This window comes from Platichthys flesus, chromosome 16 (assembly GCF_949316205.1).
Source record: "Platichthys flesus chromosome 16, fPlaFle2.1, whole genome shotgun sequence".
NCBI classification, from domain to species: Eukaryota; Metazoa; Chordata; class Actinopteri; order Pleuronectiformes; family Pleuronectidae; genus Platichthys; species Platichthys flesus.
Window position 1 is genome coordinate 20,803,644 of NC_084960.1, and position 17,583 is coordinate 20,821,226.

The window sequence follows — 17,583 nt, forward strand, 5'->3', positions numbered from 1 at the left end:
ACATAGAGAAATTTAATATACTTAACATTAAAGAATATATTTGAATTAACATAAAAGTCATATTTGTTTAACATAGGTAAAATGAATATACCTAACATATAATAGTTCTGTTAAATATGAATAAAGAAGTAATGTTTATTTTACAAGAAATAATTCTGTATATTTAACATAATAAAATATCTTTGATTGAACATTATTTTAATATGTGCAACCGATGTCCATATTTTTTTCATGTTAATCAAACAGACTTTTTTTTTCAGTGTACCTCCTTGGTGTTGTCAGAACATGCTAGCACATTGAGGCTTATGGTTAGAGTGTGTGTGTCTAAGCAACTTCGAAGAACAAAGAAATAATTTTATAATAATATATAAGCGCCAATTGTGCTAGGGCTGGCCCTGATGATAATCCATCCATTATCCATACTGCTTATCCTTTGAGGGTTGCAGGGGGAGCTGGAGCCAATCCCAGCTGATAGTGGCGGGGTAGACCCTGGACAGGTCAACAGCGTCACACAGGGCCAACATACGGAAACACCTTCAGATTGATTTCAGATTCAGGGATGACTTTCTTCTTGTTGGTTACCAAAGTTAATAAATTATTAAACTATATGACATTATTTTCTGACTTAGTACTTATTCATATGACATCATATGATAGGAATCCTTTTATGGTGAAAACAAACTTTTTCTGTCAATTACTGTGGGGAAATGTATTTTTCTGACCACATTTTGTTGTCTTTAGACTTTGAGTTTAAGTGAGGTCAGCTCAAAACGTTGATCATCTCAGAGATAACCTCATAACTATGAGTTACTTCATCCTCACACTCACACGAGTGATTTTACATTACCCTGATCACATGGTAACAAATTAATGAATGAATGCATTTGATCATTCAATGCTCAAACACAATGAAGTGGGGAAAACCGGGAGTTAGAGACCTCTTTACATGTGGCTTCACAGTAGCTGGAGTACAGAGCCAGACAGATCAGACATATTAGTGTTCTGAATATTTTATTGCACAGAAAAATCATTTAATAGTTGATATGATAAACAACTTTTCAAAATAGAGAATAACACTTACTGGAATGAAGTCATTTGCTCATAATTAGATTAGTGTTTGGTTCACATGGAATCAATAAATTGTGCAAAATATGTGAAATAAATATGATCACAGAACAGACAAACACTTGAAATCACAGACATGACTATTAGCTTAACAGTGACTGTAAAGGACTGATTTTAATCCCATCAGAGCTCACGATGGGGAATGTTTTCACAATACTTTTGTGTCTCCTCACAGAATTGTTTTATTTTGTCTTCACAATATTTAAGGATCCAATGACACACCTTGCATTGATAATTGAACAACTTATTGAACTCTACTCGAATGTCCCGATTAGTGAAAGTACAATAAAATCCAGAGTCAAGTTATTCCCTGTTAAAATAGCTCAATAGTTAAAAGGCATGAGAGAAGAATCAAACTGAACTAACTCCAGGATTTCACTAAATGTTGACATTTTCCTTTAACTGGATCACTCCAGGGTGTTGACCATGACCAGTACCCGGGCACAATTTGTACACATTGATATTCTATCAATGTAGTTTTCCAGAAAGTTTCAAAATGCCTCATCGGCTTCTGTAGCCAGATGTGCTTTGCATTCTGTGATGTGGCAAAGCACACACACTCTAGCAGCCCAATAAAAGGAGTGAGGATTGTCACATGGTTTGTAGAGATGCATTTTGGTTCACTTGGAGTTTTCTGTGTGAGAAGAAACCGAAACAAGGGGTTTTGAAAACTCTGTGCATTTGGAAACTCATCAAATAATTCTGACCAGAGAAAAGACTTTATAGAAGTGAGAACCACCAGAGTAGCTGACTGAGTAAATATGTTTGGAGCCTCTTTATGTCATCTTTATGACCATGTGTCTCACATGGGAGTGTCAAAATGTTGGGGGAAAATTAAGGAAATAATAAACATTTCAAGAAAAAACTCCTGCTGTGAGCCATAACTTCTTACTGTTCTTCTAAGTTTTCCAACCCTGATTACACACATTAACTTTCCACACAACAGTTCACATGAAAACTTTGGGATAAATACTTAGTATTACATAGCTTGATTGTAACAAAAAATTCTACTGATAAATCAACAACAACATTCGTTCTTTCCGAAGTTCAAGTCAGTGCTGTAAGATGCAATGTGGGAAATGGCAAATAATGACATCTGTTAAAATGTGATTGGCTCCCTCGCCTATTCATGCAACGCCTTAGAGTGAATGAGGGGGTGAACAACATATACAAAAAAAAACCTTCACAGGATGTCCCTTATACTAGATTGGAGGATTGACTTGAGGAGGATTAGAAGGGTCTGTAGTTCCAGAAACTAGAGAAGACTGATATCTGCAAAGAAAGGAGGACAAAGGAGCTTAGCGTGGCATTAGTCAAGTTACGCTTTCATAATTATACACCAGCAAATTATTATCTACTGAGCATGTGGCCCGAAAAAAATTAATTAATTCCAATGTTTTTTAAACAGCGGCCCTTTATTTGTAAATATGTGTGTGTAAATGAATGGAACATCCCTTTGAATCTATCCAGTAGATCTTCAGCAGCTACAACGCGACAGCAGTGGCTACAATGTTATCTTATGAGTCAACAGCAGCAGTCCACAAAGTGTCCTCTAAAAGTTTATAGTCTCACTCTCAAGTCCTGTGACACTTGGGTGGCTGTGGCTCAGGGATTAGAGCTGTCATCCTTTATCCAGAACGTCAACGGCTCGATCCCAGTCAAAATCTCCTTGGGCAAGATATTGAACCCCACATTGCCCCTTCACACAGAGAACAGTCCTGCACTTAGATGCACTATATGAATGCCTGTGTCAATACGTGAAGGTAAAACTGTACTGTGAAGCACTTTGAGTGGTCATCAAGACTAAATACAGACCGTTCACCTGGGTCGCTACAGAAAGGCGGAGGTAGAATGGTGAGAGGGTTGGAGAATTTATTTAGAGAAACAATTATGTCTGAATCTTTTTCTGATGTGTTGATGAAGTTTTAGATTTTGATAGATACTTGTTTGAGCCGGAGTATACAGTCAAAGAGTTCCTTTGAATGAAGAGCTAACGAAGCGGCAACAGGTAGATGAGGGACAATGAACTGCTGCAGGATTCAGACTGGGACCTCTCATGAGCGAGACATTTGTTATGTTGCCAAAGTCTTAGAGCCAAAAGACCCAAAATAACATTTTGACTGATGGAAAATAACCCTTCAGACCGCTCGTGGGCTGTCACAGTTTCCCCATAAGATCAAACTGTAGCCATTACCGCTGTGTTGCTGCTGCCAGCGGAGATGATCTACTTGACAGAAGTTTTTGTAAGTACCATTCATTTACACACCCACATTTAAAAACACATAGTAGGCCTAGGTTTACAAATATTGGAATTCTCCTTTAAAGGATAGGTTTGGACTTGGTCGGGTTCATATCGACAAATGCCATGTGAAATATGAATGCTGTAGTCATCTGTTCATTGGTGATGGAATACTACAAAAAATGTAGGTCATGCATAATTTCACCTGAAGCAGATAAAAGACGTTAGCAGTCAAATCAAGTGTGAATCCTTCCTGATGTCATATGTGTGTTGTTTTAAAATGGACTTGTAACAACTGGATCTATATTTGAACTGCGACGGAGTCATCCTTCAGGAGAGACATGTACCTTGTCCTTAAGCTGTTGACAGAGCTGCAGGGAGATGGTGAAGAACACCAGCGTATCGTTGAGCCAAGGCACCACACACTCCACCTTGTGAACATGGCTCACCTCAAAACGGTTGTGGTTGAGCTCACTATCAGGGGAAGTGTTCACAGAAAGTAAAGAGAGACGAAGGGGAAGTTACACCTCCACTCCACAAAAGGTGTTGAAGTCCCTAATAGATTGGCATCAATAACTACTGTTTCTTTTCTCTTGCTATATATTTATTTAAGGTAATCATTGTAATCATTATTTACACATCTACTTGTGTTTAGAACAGAAAGAATAGAAAAGAAAACAGGACTTACAACATTGCTCCAGGGTTGTGCAACACTGAACTTCCAGCTGGTTTAAAATTCTATTGAGATGAAAGAGTCAGAAAGACATCCACACGGCACTGAGTGTAGCATTATATAGTGATGCAGAGAGTCACAAGTTCAAACCTTGGTGGTGTTGGGGGGAAGCACATGGAGTTGGTAGACCGTCAGACACAGTTTGCTCAAGTTGATGTAAAAGTTCACCATCACATCTCCAGGCATGGGAGGAGTGAACATTTTCTGGACATGAAAGAGAAAGAAAGGAACATGGAGAAATAGGGAAGATTGCAAGGCCTCATGATAAATAAACCCAAGAAAGGTGTATTCAAGTACAACTGGACTTGACTGGTGAGGCAACACTGTCGTTTCACCTCAGGGGGGTTGTTGGTGTGAAGCACCTCAGAGTTATGCTTGACCAGGACATGTCATTTGACCCACTTATAAAACAAATCTCTAGGAAAGGTTTCCTCCACCTGCCATTATTATGAAAATAAGGAACATCCTGTCTCAGAAGGATGCTGTGAAACTAGTCAATGCATTTGTTACTTCTAGACTGGATTACTGTAACTCTTTACTATCGGGATGTCCCAGTAAGTCTGAGAAAAGCCTCAAGTTGGTCCTAAATGCTGCATCATGAGTGCTGAAAGGAACTAGAGCGAGAAATCGTATTACTCCTGTCTTGCTTCTCGGCTCTCTGTAAAATTCAGAATAGAATTCAAGATCCTGCTCCTCACATATAAAGCCCTTAACAAACAAAGAATCTGTATATATCTGAGTGTAGAGCCTTCAGCTCCCAAATTGTGTTCTGGAGGCCGAAACCAACTAAATTTATTTTGGGTCAGACTGAAAACATAGTTCTGGTTCTGCTAGAAATGTCTTCCAGTTAATGAGGGAGTTTTTCTCTCCACAATTCCCATGACAAATTATCATGGGAACTGTTGGGTTTCTCTTATGTTTTGTAGGGTCTCAACCTTAACATGTGAAGTGTCTTTAGTTAAAGTATGTATGAGTGCTACACTCAACTGTACGATGGAACACATGTTTACTCGTTTGAAATCAAAATAAAAAAAGTGTTGGTGTTTAAAAGAACAGGACTTACATCATGTTGCTATGTGAGTATCAGACCACTTCCCAAAGCTGTCTGAGTTATCAGCTTTCATATGTGTCCTCAATGTGTCTCGGGGGCTTTTACAACTAAGAGCTGACCACTTGGGGTTGGATCACCTCAGAGGGATGTTAACACCCGGACTGAACCGGGCCTTTGTCTTTAGAGTCTGGATGTAGTTTGTTCAAGTTAAACAGTTTGATTCTTTATGTATAAAATCTTACTTAAAATACACAACAAAAGGAAACAAAATTTAGTGAAAAGTTCACAGCTGGTGTTCCTCTTCATTCTAAAGCTGATAGATGGGTTGAGGTCAGGGCTCAGTTTTCTGAAACTTGTCCAATCTATAATTTTTATTCATGAATTCCTGGATTATGTTTCACCTCCAAGTCCATTACAAATATCAAGATGAAACCGTTTGAAGGTTTGGTATTAATGAGTCACAAACCAGAGAATGGCCAGAAAACAGAGAGATTATCTTTTCATTGGAACTAGTGGATTCAGACGAAATCAGGAGAAACAGCCTACGATAAACCTGAGGACAGAGACGGACACATTTGTTTTGCTTTGTACATGTACTGCTATATACATTTGTGTCTTCAACAACCCATCGTCTATAAAGCTGCTTTCAGACATGCACTGAACTCTGCAGTTCCTCTGTATTTTCTCTGGAGAAGGTGATTGTGTGAACACAAATGTCCAAGTGAGACGCTCTGCAGTTTCTGTGGCCTTTCTCTGCTGGCCTCCTAGTATAATGTATGTAGACATACAGGAGAAGTCGATGTGTTAATCCCGCTGGATTCACCACGAGTTACAGATGCAAACATTTAAAAAATGAATGTCTCCTAGTGAAAAAGCCATGTCATAGACATAGAAGACACAGACGAACATGTCAAGAAAGTTTTTTGTGATAAGAGCCGACTACGGTGTCAGGGTGCTGTAAACCTGATCACGTAATCTCTGCAAAGGAGTTGATACATCACTTCCTGGCCTCTGTCTGCTTCCTGTTGTGAGTGCGTCTGTGCAATGTGTGTGTGTGTGTGTAATGTGTGTGTCTGTAAGCCTGTACCATTAGACCACTGGTGGCCAGCTCAGGGAGCGTCATGGAGGCGGGGGTGGTGAGGCGGTTTCGTGCTCGCGTCAGCTGCAGCATCACTGCATCCATGAGCTACAGAGCAACCAGAAACATGAAGTTAGTACAAGAGGTGACCCCTGTAAGGCTGGGATATCATCCATGTTTGGAACAGGGCTCTGTGGCCCAGATTGGGGGCTGACCTTATTGACCTCAGCCCCTGTCTGGAAGTGGTAGCTCTCATCACGGCTGTTCAGCAGCTGCAGAGCCTGGTTCACATGGTTCCTGGCATCCTGGATCTGATTGAGGAGAGAAGGCAAGACAGAGATGAAGTGGTGAGAGGGATGAGTGAGGCAGGGTTTCCGATTTACTATGATCTCAAAAGTCCTACAGCTACAGCTGTGGTTCTCCATGTCTTTGGAATCATTATACACTGACCTGCTGCAGCTTCCACTGCTTGTCCTCTCTGAACTGAAAGTGCAGCACCTGGCTACTTTTGGCAACCTTCAGATTTATGTCCTGTCAAGAAACGCAAAACATTTAGCTAAATCAAAGTTTTATGTCCGTTTAGAAAGGAAGAAAGCTTTGATTGAGAATACGTCAAACTCACAGCCTGACTCAGAGCCTCTCCCTGCAGAGTTAGCACCCCCTTCACCTGATCCATGCTGCAAAACAACATCACAGTTTGATTACCCACAGAAGACCAATTATAGCAGGGAAAATGTTTACAGAGTGTAAGATGTATATCTGATCAGAAAGATTATAACTTGAAATAAATGACCAACTTATTCCAACCAGCTGTGACTTGAGCATCTAGAAGTCACAGAGATTAAAGTATCAATATTTTATCAATAAATGAAAAGCATCACAGTGCATGCTGTACACACTCCAATCAGTCATTGCTAACTTTTTAACCTGTCTGAGAGTTTGTTTGTTTATTGCCTCGGTTCCCAAACTGGGGTACATGTACCCCCAGGGGTACGCGAAGTGGTTCAGGGGGTACATGGGGAGAACATTTTATTTGCGTTTTCAAAGTGAATAAGCCCATTTACATTTTCAAACTGAGTTATAAATAATCATGCAATATGAAATAGTCTAAATAGCAAAGTCGCATTGCCAAAAATACTCATGTATACCCATATTCAGCAAAATAATTACACTGCCAATAAAAGTTACAGGTAGGTTAGTGACTGTTAGTAAAAACGATGGATGGGCATAATTAATCGACAATCGATTAATTGATCCTTAAGAATTTCCTAGATGACATTTTGTCATAGACTTAATTCTGTTGCGTTCACTGCCAACACTGCGAAGCTAAACGTCTCCATGAGCGCCTGAGGAGTCCACTGCTCTCTTCAAGTAGTAGGTCTAGCTCCAAATTAGCCCCTTCGGACCCAGACAGAGCTGGCCCTGGGTGAGGGGTGACAACCACCGGACTGAGAAGTCGAGAACCGTCAAATCCAGCTAGCTCACTCTCATCGGGGCTTAGAACAGTAGCGCATATTTTCAAGTGTAACCAGTGAGCGGATCCCGTTTAACTGCCACAAGAGTTGTTCATCATCATCATCATCATCGCCTACTACCCCTTCTGGGGCTTAGGCCTCAAACAAGAGTTCTCCATGCATCCCGGTCCTGGGCCAACATCTCAAGCTGTCCCCAGGTGTAGCCCATTTTCTTGGCGTCTGCCTCCAAGTCTCTACGCCAGGTGTTTCGCGGCCGACCTCTCTTTCTTTTCCCTTGGGGATTCCACTTTAGGGACTGTCTTGTGGTGTTTGTGGCTGGTTTATGGAGAGTATGGCCTATCCATCTCCAACGTCGTTGGAGGATCTCTTCGTCCGCTGGCTTTTGGCTGGTACGTTCCCACAGTTCTTTGTTGCTGATGGTGTTAGGCCAGTCGATCTGGAGGATTCGTCGCAGACAGGTATTGATGAATGACTGGATTTTATTTGTTGTATTCACCGTAGTCCTCCATGTCTCAGCACCGTAGAGTAGGACTGACTTCACATTGCTGTTAAAGATCTTGATCTTTGTTGTGATGGCCAGGTCTTTTGCGCTCCAGATGTTTTTTAGTTGGAGGTACGCAACTCTGGCCTTGCCAATCCTGACTCTCACATCTGCATCTGTTCCACCCTGCTTGTTGACAATGCTGCCAAGGTAGGTGAACTCCTCAATCTCCTCCAGAGCTTCGCCTTCCAGCATGATGGGTGCAGTGTTGGCAGAGTTGACTCTCATGACTTTGCTCTTCCCTCTGTGGATGTTGAGACCGAGGCGAGCGGAGTTGGTTGCGATGGTGCTGGTCTTTTCCTGCATCTGCTGCTGGGTATGAGAGAGAAGGGCCAAGTCATCTGCAAAGTCCAGGTCATCGAGCTGCGCCCACATTGTCCACTGTATGCCGTTTTTTCTTCCTGCTGTGGATTGCTTCGTTACCCAATCCATTGCCAGCAGGAACAGGAATGGCGATAGTAGGCACCCCTGTCTCACTCCAGTTTGTACACTGAAGGCATCGGTAGGTTGTCCCTCGTGGATCACTCTGCAGGTCATTCCCTCATAGGTGTTTCTGATGATGTTAGTTAATTTCTCTGGCACTCCATAGTGCCTGAGAAGCTTCCAGAGGGTCTCCCTGTCCACACTGTCGAAGGCCTTCTCGTAGTCGATGAAGTTGATGAATAGCTGTGAATTCCACTCGAGTGACTGTTCCAGGATGATGCGCAGTGTAGCAATCTGGTCTGTACACGATCTGTCTTTGCGGAAGCCAGCCTGCTGGTCTCTAAGCTGGGGGTCAATCACATCCTTCATCCTGTCCAGTAAGATCCTGTAGAAGACCTTTCCTGGGATGGAGAGTAGCATGATCCCCCTATAATTTCCACAGTTGCTCAGGTCCCCTTTCTTTGGCATCTTCACAAGATAGCCCTCCTTCCATTCGCATGGGAAGTTTTCCTCTTCCCACATCTTCTTGAAGAGAGGGTGGAGCATCTCTCCCATGGTCTCTGCGTTCGTCTTCAGTGCCTCGGCCGGGATGCTATCTGGTCCTGCAGCCTTGCCGTTTCTAAGTTTTCTAATGGCTTTCCTGATCTCCTCCCTTCTTGGTACGCTGAGGTCTATTGGCAGATCCCTTTCTGCTTGTTGGATGTGTGGTGGGTCTTGTGGGGCTGGTCTATTGAGAAGTTCCTTGAAATGCTCCAACCATCTTTTCTTCTGTCCTTCCTCCCCCATTATTGGCTTTCCCTCTTTGTCCTTTACTGGACTTTGAGGTTTACTGGTCTTTCCTGCCAGCTTTTTGGTGGTGTCATACAGGTCCTTCAGATTCCCATGTCTGGCTGCTTCTTCTGCTTCTAATGCAAGGGCCTCTATATAGTTCCTCTTGTCGGTCTTCAAGCTTTTTTTCACGTTCTTATTTGCTTCCCTGTACTCTGTTTGTGCCTTTACTTTCTCTGCTCTTGTACGACTGCTGTTTAGAGCTGCCTTCTTTTCTTTCCTCTCCTTCACCTTCTTAATTGACTCTGCTGATATCCAAGCCTTGTGGTTATCTTTCTGTGGTCCCAGTGCTACATTGCAGGTTGTAATTACGGCTTCCTTTACTACCTTCCACATCCCATCTATGGTTCTTTCCTCACCTTCTTCATCTAGCTCTTGCAGGGCATGAAACTTGTTCTTTAGTTTGATCTTGAATGTTTCTGCTGCTGCTGGATCTCTCAAAAGTGCTGTGTTAAATTTCTTTCTCTGGTTCTTCTCACCTGTCCAGTTTCTCCTCAACTTTAATTGGACTTTGGCAACGAGAAGATGGTGGTCTGATGCTACGTCAGCTCCTCTTCTGACTCGTACATCTAAGAGGGACCTCCTAAACTTTTTTGTGACACATACATGGTCTATTTGGTTCTCAGTGGAGAGGTCCGGTGATACCCATGTGGCTTTGTGTACTCGCCTGTGGGGGAAGACACTTCCTCCTATGACAAGGTTGTTATTTGCACATAGTTCTGCGAATCTCTCTCCATTTTCGTTCATCTCGCCTAGACCATGCTGCCCCATTATCCTCTCATAGCCTCTGTTGTTACTTCCTATTTTTGCATTAATGTCTCCCATTAAGATGGTAATGTCTCTTTCTGAGTATCTCTGGATGATGGTCTGTATTCTGCTATAGAATTCATCCTTGCTCTCTTCGTCACTATCGTTGGTTGGGGCATAGCACTGAATGATGTTCATGTTTATTCTTTCCTTCTTTGTTTTGAATGTAGCTGCTATTGCTCTCGAGCCATGTGCCTCCCATCCCATGAGTGCTCTCTGAGCAGCCTTGGATAGCATCAAAGCGACTCCCTGGGTGTGGTGTGCGTTGTCCTCCTCATGGACTGAGTACAGCAGCAGCTCTCCTGTGACAAGCCTCTTCTGTCCAGAACCCGTCCATCTTGATTCACTAAGTCAGAGTATGGCAAGGTTGTACTTCTTCATCTCGGTGGCAACTTGTGCGGTCTTTCCAGCTTCGAACATGGTCCTTACGTTCCATGTACCGATGGTGGTTGTAACACCGGTTGAGAGGATGGTTTTCGGCAGAGTGGCTTCCAGGTGCTTCTGGCTTTCACCACCCTGCTTCATAAATCCTTCTGACGGAGGTCCATCTTCACTCCGGGGCGGGATATCTTGGTTTACTCTTGTTTGCGTTTCTGTAACAGGTATTGTTTTATGGGGTGGGGTTGTTAGCCCCACGCCTAACCCCCAACCACGAGGACCAGGTGTTGCCTTTAGTCAGACCTCTACCCTAAAACCTGCCCGGCTTGGTAAGACCTGCCAGGGGTATAACCCCCCGCCGGTATAGCCTCCAGGATCACGGAAGTACATAAGCCTCCCCACCACGGCAAGGTAACAACACAGAAAGATCTATATTTTCACTGCATTTTAACAGAGCCTATAAATAGTGCATTTTAATATAAAATATTAACGATTAATCAAAAATCGATCGTTAATTCTCCCGACAATCGATAAGAAACTGACAATCATGATTAACAACTGATTGATAACTGACAATTGATAGATAAACTCTGTTTGATCTAAACTTCCATCCGAGTCCTGAAATCCCTGACAATTTCATAGTTTCAAGTGTTATATATGCTGTATACGTGCGTCGGGGGGGGGGGGGGGGGGGTACGTAGCTGGAGATTGAATGTCTGAAGGGGTACGAGACTGTAAAAAGTTTGGGAACCACTGGTTTATTGGAATGGGTGGGTGACTTGTATGCTAAGGTGCAGAGAAAACAGTTTATGCCAAATTCTGTCTGCCTGCTGAGGATGGTGCTTAAATACTTTGTGGATGGTGTATGATGAACTTTTAATGGGCCACCTACGCAGGACGAATTTCTCCCTGTGCTGCCGAAGGAATAGCGAGCGACAACGAAGCAATGATACAGGGTAAAAAAAAAAAATTTGATTAAGGTGGTCCACCACAGTCTATGTAATTAAATGCTGTAACCTGTTGGTGTTACTCAAACATAATAAAAAGTTGTATTTCAAAGTCAAATCTAGAAAATCCCCACTGTAGTTGAATGCCTCTTCCAACCAGTGCAGTTTCCGTCTACATATTTCTACATACTCCCCCCCCCCCGCCAGATTCATATAGGGTCACAGTGACCTTGGACCACTGAAACATTATCACCGTACCTGAAAATCTTGGTCCAAGGGCCAACTGATCCAAGATGGAAAAAAGTCCCTCAAGCACTCTTGAGATATCACATTTAAGAGGTCAAAAACATGTTTTGGGGAGTCACCATTACATTGACCACTGAAATCGAATCAGTGAGTCCAAGCAAATTGTACAAGATTTAATGAAAATCCTAACTAACAATCCTGATGTCATATCACATGGATACAAGGTCCCTGTCACCTTTGACCTGCATGCACCTACATCTATTCAGTTCATCTTTGAGTGTAAGTGAATGTTTGTGCCAAATGTAATGAAATTCCCTTTGTTATTACTGATATATTCAGTTCAAAACAATGTAAGGTCATGTGACCTTGGCCACCAAAATCTATTCAGATCATCTTTGAGTGCAAGTGAATATTTCTTCAAAATTTGAAGACATTCCCTCTGATCTTAAGATATCACATTTAAGAAAAACAGAGATATACTTGTGAGGCCATCTTGACCTTGACTTTTGTCTACATAAATCAAGTGAGTTAATCCTTCAGTCCAAGAGAATGTTGTGAAAGAATTCCATCTAAGCCAAACACACAGAGACCAAGCGACAGGGCTGGTTAGAGAGACGTCAACATTACTGTTGTTTACATGTTGTTCTTGTGACCATCAGGATAGTTCTGCGTCATCCGCCCATCAGAGTTGTAAACAACATCTTTAACATAAAAGGGAGGTGGGACCCTTGCATTGTCTGCGTAACCCTACACAGTTGCATAGTAAGCGTATAGAGCCCCCCAGCACTTGGTGCATGTAATGGCCAATACCGCACTGTGTGATCACACTGTCTAGCTGACATTGTACAGAGAGTGTGCAAATGCCCTTAGGCTACATGAATACTTGTGTTTGAGACATTAACTGTCTGTTTACACTAAAAATAGCCTCAGTTCTCCACGAAAGGTTAGGGCTGCCCGGCTCACTGTGTCACATGCCCCTCCCATACCAACAAACACACTGTACATGACTTCTCTGGAAACCAGATGAAGGAAATCTGATAAAAACAGAGAACTGTAATCACCGCAGCCACTTTGCTCAAGACAAGACACTGCTATGTGACAGACATGGGGCCTCACTGTGTTTCAGTCGACCCAACCATTGTAACTGTGCAGTAACTGTTGCACCTTGAAATGAAATGCTTAGAGATATGACGTATTACGTTGAGCTGCCGAGGATGAAGTTTTCCTGCTTGAGCTGACTCTCCAGACCTGGTGTCGGCGTTGAGAAACGTCTAGATGCCTCCTGTTGACAACAGCAGAGCAAAATGTCACTTCCACAAAATGAAAATAGTTGGAGCCTTGAGATGACACAGTAGATTATTCACTGCTTTCAGGTAATCTAGAGACTTTTTGCTGAATTATTCTGATCCATTATGCTACGTCTGGGCAACAATCCAATTACAATTTGCTTTGCAATTTACTACAAAAGCTACTGAAAACACATTACAGCCAAACAGGGTGATAATGCAATATAATCATTCACAGACTTTGGCTGGTGATGATATGATCATAATCTTTTAGATAATTTTTCTAACTTGATTTTGACAAATCAATGATTCTCAGTAAAGTGTAAATAAATGGAGTTTTGGCAAAATGCACAGCAGTGGGGAAGTAATATAAGCATAAAGGACCGAGCAGGAGCTCATATATAATGACTTGTAGCTCTTGTGCATGTAAAGCTCAATCAAAGTCGGAGATTACATTTCCTATGATGCATGTTAATAGCACCTCTTTGTTAAACCATCCCTGTCTGAAAAAAAATATCTATCATTTGAAACTCGCTGCCACCATTTTGTAATGCAGGCTTTCTCTATTTGGTTGTCTTTGTGTATTATGCAGCATTTGAAATCTCAGGTCTTCCTTCATTTTCTTTAAAAACTTCCTTAAGAACCATGAAGGACATTCTACAAAAGAGCAGGACAAGGAAACTGATATTCATGTATAGTGGTGCAAAGGCCCTTAAAATATGTGACAATGAGTTCAGTGACATAACTTCAATCATTTGTAAACATGAAGTCTTAACTTTTACCTTGAGGACATCCTGGAGCTGCTTCAGGACAGCGTGGACTTCCTCTTTAAGCAGCCAGTTGAATTCCTCCTCCTACATGACAGATCAAATGAAGATGTGACTGATCCATGATAACGTAAAGCAAACAGGGATATATTGTGTACATTAAGCAACATGGACAGGTCTGAGGAGCTTTTCCTGTTGAGCTAGATTCTGTGACGGAGGTATTAAAGGAGATTGCTGCTAAAGTCATAAACCCTGTAACACAGTTTAACATTGTTTTCCATTTACATGCCTGTAAAGTGTAGGAGCAGCTTTCTTACATAGCTTGTAAGTTGAACCCTGCACTTTCACTCATGAGCTGCACCATCATTACTACATTGTATACCTCTCTTTACTCAGCACTGTATGAGTGGATTGCATGTGTTCTGGACAGGAGCTTATGTTTTCATCTGCTTCCGTTTGTTTGTCATTTAGAAGGATTACGTAAAAACTACTGGGCAGATAACAACAAAACAGGGGGAAGGGTGTGGTGGAGCAAAATTTGCAACTTTCTTTAACCTTATAAGATATGGTGTTTTTCAACATTTTTTCTCAGAGAACAACTCACAATAACGGTAATTTCATGCGGATCCAAATACAAATCTGAATGTGCTGAATTTCAAAGTAGTTTCATATATTCCAGCTTATATTTTAACAAATAGGTTTAGAAACCTGTAACTAAGGGACTGTTGGCAGAGGTATGTGCTCCTCTTAGTGATATTCTAGTTTGAAAACAAGGCAGCCCTATGTGGTAGACATTATTATATAGGAACCCCTCTCAGTGCAATTTATGTACATACTTGCTATATAGCAGCAATAAAATCACCATCAAATGTAATTGTTTGTGATAAAAACGGCTAAAGTAAGTAAATTAAATTCATATTCTAAAACCACAATACAGGACAATGGAACTGCAATACCACAAACTAGGTTTGCAGAGCTTATGTGAGGAACACTTTTTTCATTTATATACGATTTTCATTATTTCTATTTTTAACTAAGATAAGTAAGAATAGCATTGCATTGATAACTTGTTAATTTCTGCATATGATAATAAAGCTGTGGAACTTTGAACTTGAACTTTGAAAAAGACAAAACTGTAATTCTAAAGATGAAATTAGTTTGACGTGTATTTCCTTTTATCTATTTAATTATCTTCCAACTACATTGTCATGCCTGCAGTGCATCAGTTTGTAAAGGCTTGGAATCTGTTAAGGTTCCAGCACAGTGAACATAGTGCTTGCTTTAGTGTAGTTGAAGTTACATTACTGCTGTTTACATAGTTACATATGCAAACAACGTCAAACAGCCAAACAATGACAGTGATGAAAGAACTGCTTGCTGAGGCAAAATGTTGAGTTAATTGTCAGTTATGCTAATTTTCAAAGTTACTTTGGTTGGTTTATCTAGTGTTATCAGGTGTCTCACACACAGACACAAGCACACATACACAGACACACACACACACACACGCACGCACAAACGCAAACATACGTACCTCTAACCCTAACCCTAACCCATCTAACAACTGAAGAGTTTAACTGGACCTCAGGATGAGTGTTTTTCCTCATTAGAACTGAGCTTTGGTCCGCATGAGGTCACCTGGTCCTGACAGCCAGTGTCGGATGCTTGTATTTCTATCTTAGTGAGGACACTCATTGACATGACACATTCTCTCTGCACTATATGGTAAATGGTCTGTATTTATATAGCACTCTTCTGGTCGTGAGGACAACTCAAAGTAACCTAACCTTAACCTTTCAAACGAAATGTGGAACCCAAAACCTAAACCTGACCTTGACCTAAACCTGATTCCTTTCATAATTGTCAAACCAAGTCTTAGCCCTCAAACACACCTTCAATGGAGAATCAGATATCCAATATCCTCACTCTGTAAGGTCTGACAGTCAGCACTCACGCACGCACGCACACACACACACACACACACACACACACACACACACAGAGAGGGAGAGACACAAACACATCTCTGTTTAGCTGTGAGGACACTCATTGGCATAATGTGTTGCCTAGCCCCTTACCCTAACCATCACAACTAGATGCCTAATCTTAACCCTGACCTTAACCTAACACTAACCCTAAAACCAAGTCTTATCGCCTAAACAGCCCAGTGAATTTGTGAGGACCAGCCTCACATTGATGGTATTGAACCAGAATTGGCCCTCATAACTATACATAGACATGTGTGCACACACACACACACACACACACACACACACACACACACACACACACACACACACACACACACACACACACACACACACACACACACACACACACACACACACACACACACACACACACACACACACACACACACACACACACACACACACACACACACACACACCAACAACAACAACAACAACAACAACAACATCTCGACAGACTGGCTGACAGCTCGAGCGGTCTGTAGCACCTGCAGGGTAGCGCGAGGGTGGAACTGCTCCTGGCTGCACGAGAGGCTCCATATAACAAACATAACTCCATCATTTAGAAAATAACTGGCAATGACATTTATCACAGCGGGTTCAAACCGAACCTGTGTGGTCCAGCTACACACAGACACACGCACACGCACACACACACACACACGGACACACTGTGTCTCACCAGTACGGCTCTCTCCACCTGACTGGCCGCGGACATCTTGGGCAGCTCGGACAGAGACCTCTGCGGGTTCAGCATGGTGAGCAGCGGACTGATAACAACACCTTTTTCTTTTCCTCTTCTTCTTCTTCTCCTTCTGCTCGTCTTCTTCTTCTTCTGTCCTCTGCTGTGGATGAAGGAGCCTCACTAGCTTAGAGGGTCTGATGCCTTCAGGTGTTGTCGGATATTTGAGTGCCTAAGTGAGCGCTGAATAAAATAGAAAACAAAAATAAATTTTGATCCCCAGCACCTGACGTAATAGAGGCACAACGATAAATATCTATGTATATACATTAAACTTACATAAATGTTTATTCATTTCAGATTGGATGTACTGAATGTGAAGATTGACGTCTTATTTCTCAATTTAAGCTTGTTGATTTACTTATTCATTCCGACCGAACCAACACGGTGGAAATTTATTATGTTCTTTACGAGAGGCTTATGAACGCAGCATTAGGCTGGTCACACGTTCACTATTAAAGTAGACCCGCCCACTAGTTCTTATCAGACGTTTTATTTTGGAATAACTTCCGCTCACGGACAATGTTAAGAGGCCCTGTTGAAACTGATATTTAACAGTAGGGTTATATATATATATATATACATCGTCTCACTTTTCCTGCCGCTATTCCTGTGTGAAGCTTGATAGAACAGGATGTCTTCACTGTGCCCTGAGGATTAAACATAGATGGTTAACTACGACCTTCGTGACACATTCATATAACCACACCCATGCCTCACAGCTGATAGGATGCTCTTCTCAGCAAATGTTTGCTTAATTCTCCAGACAGGCCTCAGTGGATTGTAGATCTGAACTTCATCTGTCCACAGCCCCTGAGGCTTACGCAGATATTGCTCTGCAGACTTCTCATGTTCAGTGGTAGTGTTGCAGGGAAGGTTTGGTCCTGGTCACTCCTCTGTGTATGCAGAGGCTTGTATTTGCTGAG

At 42.0% G+C, this 17,583-nt stretch overlaps 1 protein-coding gene across 1 annotated transcript; it reads right to left on the reverse strand.

The window, feature by feature from the left end:
- Positions 1–988: 988 nt before the first annotated feature.
- Positions 989–16,802, reverse strand: rogdi (rogdi atypical leucine zipper). Its single transcript, XM_062408625.1, has 11 exons — positions 16,598–16,802; positions 13,940–14,011; positions 13,071–13,153; positions 6,849–6,903; positions 6,677–6,757; positions 6,442–6,537; positions 6,236–6,334; positions 4,188–4,301; positions 4,053–4,102; positions 3,712–3,838; positions 989–2,397 (listed from the first exon to the last, which is right to left on the reverse strand). The coding sequence occupies exons 1-11, from the start codon at positions 16,670–16,672 to the stop codon at positions 2,356–2,358; spliced, it is 894 nt and encodes a 297-aa protein (XP_062264609.1). The 5' UTR covers positions 16,673–16,802; the 3' UTR covers positions 989–2,355.
- Positions 16,803–17,583: the final 781 nt, after the last annotated feature.